Consider the following 6,952-nt stretch of genomic DNA (forward strand, 5'->3'; position numbering starts at 1 on the left):
GAACACGCCAACTAACGCTGCCTGGTCGCTCACATTATTTGAGTAGTTTTTTTAGAAGCATGGTTATATAGAATAAATAAAAAATAAAACATATATTTTACACACTGCTGTGATATTTTATAACCTTTGCTACTTATATGCTATTATAAATTTGATTTATTTTTGTATTTTTTTCAAAATTTTCTTTTAAAAATCGCTAATACTATCTTAAATTATCAAAATTTATTGAACAAAAAAATCATATTTTTTGTTTCTTGTTTTTATTAGTTTTGTTACGTTCTTTGTTTATTTTTGTTTTGTTCTTTTTTTATATTTGCAATTATTTTGAAAATAATTTAAACAGTATACAGATAATATGACATATTATAAAACGGTAATAGCATGCTGCTAAAGAGACCGATAAACCTATGTTTTATTTAAAACATCTAGTTCCTTAACAACTGAAATCAAATATCTTGGGGAAAAAAAAATTGTCTGTTTCCAAACGAATTTACCTTGTTAAGTAACGAGGTCTGCAATTTAAAAACACAATTCGTTAATAATGACGTTGAATAATTAGATAGTTGAGCGGTTTAAGGCGTTGTCCTGGTAAGATATAAATCCTAAGTTTGATTCCCAGTTGAAACCGTTGATTTTTTTATTTTGTCTGGTTCTTGTTCTGTTTCATGTTTCGTTTAGATTTGTTAGTATTATCTTCTTCTTTGATGATATATCATATTGTTGGCTTAACCTTCAAAAGTTATTAAAGAAAACTTGTTTCAAACAAAAAAATGATAATTTAAGTGTGTAATAATATTTGATGGTACTTTGTTGCCTGTCTTATAATAACATCGATGAATAATCTGGTTCGGTTGATGTTAAATGAGTTCCAGTCTAAGAAATATATATGTTATGATCTTATGAACTGTTCATCACTTCTGGATCGAGCACCAACTTATCTCGATAAGAGTTCTTCTTTTTATCTGCATAACATACAAACAAAATATTAGGTAGTAGTTGATTTTAAGGATAAAAAAGTTTATGATTATTTTTTTCTGTGGATTATTACCTGTTTTAAAGATAGCCTTTTCTAGAACTGTAATAGGAGATTCAAATGCCAACACCATGAAATATGAAACGACGGTCGTAATCAATAAATCAGCGAAGAATAAATGCACCTGAAACAAAAAGTTAAAAAATATCGCTATTGCTCATAAAATAAAAACACAATTTGCACTTTAAGGAATTGGTTGCAAAAGATTTAGACAAATAATCAATTATCAATTTGATTTTTTACTACAGATAAATCATTTGACAGCTTCTGTGGAAATGTGAAATGTTCACAAACAGAATGTAGTTCTGTTTGTAAAACGTTGCCGAAAACCCGGCGCATACGTGTGACTTTTCAAAATCGGTTGAAATAAATAATTATTGAGTTGAGCCCACGTGGCAACTGGCAACGTAACACTAGGGTAACTTTTTATGGATTTAGAAACATTGACGAAACTGTTGCCATGACAAAAATTACCCGTGCGCGACTGGCCTTACTTTATTTGAAACCTAACTTGAAAAGTATTAATACCTTTTTAATTGAAAGCCTCAAAATACACATTGGCATTAACATCAAGAACATGACAAGCAACTTGCCATCTATTCTATCGTTAGTAAGTTAATCGTCGATACTAAAATGTAATGCAACGAGTGACTCGTGAAAAGTCACCTTACTGTGTTCACATGCGTGGAGCATGTGAACACAGTAAGCATATCCTATGCATAATACACTGCACTATGCATAATGCTATGATATTTTTAATAATAACTGCCTGATATAAAGCAAAGATTGTTTTATTTAGTAATTTTTTTAAACTCTTTATGAGTCACTACGTCATATTCTCAAACAAATTTGATTGAATAACGCATTTTGTAAAGTTTTATACGGCAATAAAACTAAACCTAAACAAATGATCTACAAAATTTTACAGCTAAAATTTCATGACTTACATAAAAAAAATTCTTACCAATGATATGCTGTCAAAGTAGGGAACTGTTTTAGCAGTTGTCACAAAATAGGTTATAATCGAATAATGTATCAGATACATGGAGTAGGAGAGACGAGCCAGGAACTCCCATATCCTCAGACTGAGGATCCAATTGATAGGACCTGGAAGTCAAATTAATGATGGTGCAATACCTAAGTACCACGTTGATCAACTAAATCTACGATGAGGTACTACAATCCGCTCAAGTCAAACTTGATACAGGCCATTTGCAGAGTTGATAAAATGTGCGACGTTAAGAGCATTTGAGATTAGCTATATCTATATATTTGGCACATTTACTTATAAATGTTGTATGTACTATGTGGGGTTTGCAAATCCCCAAACTTTGTAAAATTTTGTGGGATTGCGGGATAAAATTGGGTGATTCCGCAGATCCAAGATATCAATTTTTCTGGGATCGCAGAATTATTGATTGCCGGATTTGGAACCCAAATACTACAGACAATATTATTTAAAAATTAATATTGTTAAAATTAAAAATCAATCAATTTGTTTTTCTCTAAGTTAAAAAAAAAGACTAATCAGGTTAGACACGGTTAAGGTGAGGTGAGTTTGGTCTAGGTAAGGTTAGTTTAGGATGGATTGTAGACTTCTAGTTATCTACGTTAAAGGAATGTTGATTTAATAGTGTCTCATTAACACCATGATTTCCTTACCTCCATATCCAAAAGCACAGGCGCAGATGACCCAAAGCACAGCCAAGGCCCAGGCTGGCCGGCTGAAGGCCAGGTACGTAGTATCCTCCAGGTGGGAAAATTCGTGAGAGAAGTCTTGCAGGGGCTTCATGCCAAATAGCACAGCTGCCATTACTGCCAAACTCGCTATCCATAAGAAAGCTACCACCATCTGAAAAATAGAAATTTAGAAATTCTTTGTCCACGTGGTAAGCCAGTATCTACTGAGAAAAAAAAAGATTTTTTAAAACTTTTGGATTTAATTACTCTTGTGCATCATTTTTTTTATGCTAATTAAAAGATTAATACATGTTATATATTATATTAGTGAAATTGACAAAGATAAATGTTAAGTAGTGAATAACTACAAACACTAATTATAATATTATACAAGGAATCTAAATTATTTAACATTCGTAAAGTATTTATATTACAAACTATGAAATATTTATTTAAAAACAAAAATAATTTCAAAATAAATGAAAACAGAATGAGCAAAATAACAAATAATATATTTTACACCCCCCAAACAAATACTAAATTAATGCAGACACATAGCAGTTTCATTGGTCCTCGTACATTTAACCTTCTACCACTACAAACTCAAATGATAAATAAAAAGATAGAATATATTAAAGAGGTAAAATTATGGCTAAATGAGGCAGATATTGAAACGCTTTTACTATAAATTTATTGATCCTTTCTACAACTCACTTGCTGAAACATTATAAACTATTGTACATAATGTTTTCTCTTTACTTTTTATAATAACTATAAACAAAAAAAACCTTTCTACTAATGTATATTATACTTTAGGTACTTGAAATATAGTAATCATTTTATATTACCCACACTCAGGCAGTGTCTTAGTGGGTTCTTATTTCTTGTGTATACTATTTGGTATTATATATTGTGTTATTATATACTATCTATTAATATGTATAATATGTGTAAAGAAATTAAAATAAATAAAGTAATAAAAAAAAATATATTAAATTTTAAAGTAACATGCACGCTACATTGTAGGACATTAAGACAATAGATTATTAAGAAATAAATATTAATCTTGAAGTAAAGCGACTTTACTGGAAAAAATTACAAGAGGAGAGTATTCAGCTAAAAATACGTCAAATTGAACGTAGATTTTTTAAAAGTTTCTGTGAATGCCAAAATAATTCATTTATAAAAGTTGCGCAATTTAAGTTAACAGGACCCATGTCAAAGTTCTGCAGCTAGACCGGTGTTCCGCTCAATGCTTTTATAATATTATTACATATACAATGTATATTATAAAATATCATCTATTATACAAACCTCACCTCGTGAACCAGGGCAACCCTGCTAAGTCTCCAAACTTAGCGGACTACTAGGAGGTTACCTATGGCAGGGGTGTCGGTTATCCAATAAATGGTTCATGGGGCGGTGGTGTAATTTCCATCACAATGAATTTGAATTTGACATAGCTGTAATATTAGCGCCTTGAAGAGATTTTGCACAAAAAAGGGGCCATACAAATCATTAAAATATCATTATTTTATTACTTTTCCATTTCTAATTAGGTGGAAGCTCGACTAGTTAAATATTTACCAACATCTAAATGGTTGTGGTGCGAAAGATGTTTCTTGGCTAAATAACATATTTTGTTTTGTTTTAACATCCTATCCAATCCCATTCCTTTATCCCAAATTTGTGATTATATCCATCAGCCTCCAATCAGTCTCTCAATGTGTTCCTTCTTCTATTCTTTTCCACGACAATATTATATAATACACCACAAATGAGGAGATTCAACGACACATACAAGCACTCATGGACCAGTTGAAGTATTGTTTGTAATAAATGACTTATTATTGCCTTATTAATGTTGATTTCCTTAAGGTTCCAGATTCGCAGGTAGTATCCAGCCACTATTCCTATCAGCCACGGGGAGGCTCTCATGTATATTGGGAAGTAGTTGCCACTCTGACGAGATAACTGATCATCACTGAAATAAAAATAAAGTATATATTACAATTAATTGTAATTTGAATAAAAATATTTTTTAAATACCACTATTGAAACCGCAGTAAACAACATGTAAACCGCAGATTTCATTTCAGCCTGAACTTTTATCAGGATTACTAAATAAATATCATACTCTGTGTGTAAAGTCGTTTCTTTGCCAAGCTTAAACTTTCTTATATAAGTATGTTTACTCGTATCTGAATTGACCTGCCAGATAAGTATGTTTTCTGTGTCTGTTTGTAAATTATCAGATAGTTCCTATGATGTGAGTCATATTTGTACAGCGCCCTTGAAGTGATTTTTCCCAAAAAACGACGCCTTATAAATTAATATTATTATTAATATATTTTGATAAAAGACGTAAGTGAGTAGAAAAATTAATACTTGTTTTCTCAAAGCAGTGATTTCAGAGTTAAAGTTTTTTCCACAATACCCACGAATTATATTTATAAAATAGTAAAATTATCAATTTTTTCAATTATTATTTGGTGGAACCTTTGTTTTAATAAAGTATAATAAAACATTCAGAGAATCACGTACATTTTCAGACTGTTACAGTTACCTAAACTATGGTATTTATATTCACAAAATGCTCACAAAATAATAATAATCACAAAGTGCGGGGTCCGTGTAATTGCATATAAACATTAAATCTACAACAAAAGAGGAGGAGATGGATTGTAGAAAACGGTAGCATAAATAAACAATATTACCTTGCAGTAGCTGCTCTCCATTCATTGAGATAAGAGACCGTAAAACCGGTGACGAGAGCAGCCACAATCCACGCCCAAACCCAGATCAAGCCAAACTTGGCACTCTTCAGGATGGGAAAGAGAAGTAGTGGTGATAAAATGTAGAGCTGCATGTCTACATTCAGGTACCAGGTGTGCCCCAAACACTAAAATACACAAAATACATTTCATTCCAACTACACAACTACAAACAAAATTAGCTATACTTTTGATGTTTTTTTTTACTAACCATATTAACGGGATTGACGTAGATTTGAACATATAGGATGGTACTCCACCAGTAAGGTCTGCAATTGTCAGTTGGCAAATTCATCGTTTTCCAAAATGGACCTCGTCCTACTTTGGCGAAGAGTGTAATTTGCAGAAGCAGCACCATCACCAACACTGGAGTCAGCCTCAACACGCGGTGGAGATACATCATGGGAATACTGCTAAGTGATTCTGGAATCATTCGGTATTATATTTTATATTATCACTGATAGTTTTCGGTTATCAGCCTTGAATAAAGTAATAACACTCTTTCTCTTTACATGATTAAGCATATGGCATAGAACGCCGCACGCGTATGTTCTTGAATAAAGTAATTACACTCTTTCTCTTTGCACGAAAGCATTTAGCATAGAACGCCGCACGCGTATTTTCTGATAAGTTTTATTTAATTTCATTATATCTAAATAATTAAAGCATTAAAAAGACTTACTGTCGTCAGTTCTACGGAAAAAAATGTACGAGAGAAGTAGACCACTTAGTAGGAAGAATGTATCAACAGAAACGGTAGATGCAATTAATGTTTGACTTGGATATGACTGTATCCACTGAAACAAACATGAAATAACAAATATTTACAATTCTGTATTTAGTTCATATCATTAAAAAATATTTGCTTGTCGATTATATATATACAGCATAATTTTAAATTTTATTTTATTTGAATCATGCACGTAGTAGGCTTAAACTGTTCATAAAAAAAATTTATTTGTTTAAGTATTTAAAGGCAGCACTTGTTCCATAAATAGATATTCAAATAATTGTACTAATATCCTAAGGACGGGTTGTTTCGGAGAATTTGAACAAATCATCAAATTTCAACGTTGATTTACGGGTTCTGTGAAAGTCCAATTCAAATTCTGTTATTATATCAGTATAGGCTAGTTGCTTGACAGAACTGAAATAAAAACAGAACTTAAAAATATCTTTCACAGAACTTGAAAATTAACTTTGAAATTTGAAGAATTGTTCAAGTTCTCCGAAACAACCTGTCCTAAGTCAAAATTCAAAAATTTTCACTGAATATTAACGAAAAAAAATTCTGTACCCGCTGTGAAATTCTTAATCGATTCACGAAATGTAACCAATTCTATGACTTACTACCGAGTATTGAGTTTTATTGTTTTATTGCTATGACTGTTGTGTTTTGCCATAAATGATAAGCAACCGTTAATATCAGCTGATACTGCTGTTTCTACGAAACACCTACGTAACA

The 6,952-nt window shown here is 31.4% G+C and overlaps 1 protein-coding gene across 1 annotated transcript in view; it reads right to left on the reverse strand.

The window, feature by feature from the left end:
• Positions 1-879: 879 nt before the first annotated feature.
• Positions 880-6,952, reverse strand: part of LOC149420260 (nose resistant to fluoxetine protein 6-like) — a 74,829-nt gene continuing 68,756 nt past the window's right edge. Inside the window, exons 5-11 of the mRNA XM_089636328.1 lie at positions 5,699-5,910; positions 5,431-5,615; positions 4,568-4,697; positions 2,696-2,885; positions 2,009-2,140; positions 1,049-1,189; positions 880-962 (exon numbers count right to left, since the gene is read on the reverse strand). Coding sequence (XP_089492454.1) covers positions 898-962; positions 1,049-1,189; positions 2,009-2,140; positions 2,696-2,885; positions 4,568-4,697; positions 5,431-5,615; positions 5,699-5,910 — 1,055 coding nt within the window. The 3' untranslated portion in view covers positions 880-897. The remainder of the gene's footprint in view (positions 963-1,048; positions 1,190-2,008; positions 2,141-2,695; positions 2,886-4,567; positions 4,698-5,430; positions 5,616-5,698; positions 5,911-6,952) is intronic.

The sequence above is a fragment of the Hesperophylax consimilis genome, chromosome 10 (assembly GCF_061612785.1).
Source record: "Hesperophylax consimilis isolate HC1 chromosome 10, BYU_Hcon_1.0, whole genome shotgun sequence".
Taxonomy (NCBI): domain Eukaryota; kingdom Metazoa; phylum Arthropoda; class Insecta; order Trichoptera; family Limnephilidae; genus Hesperophylax; species Hesperophylax consimilis.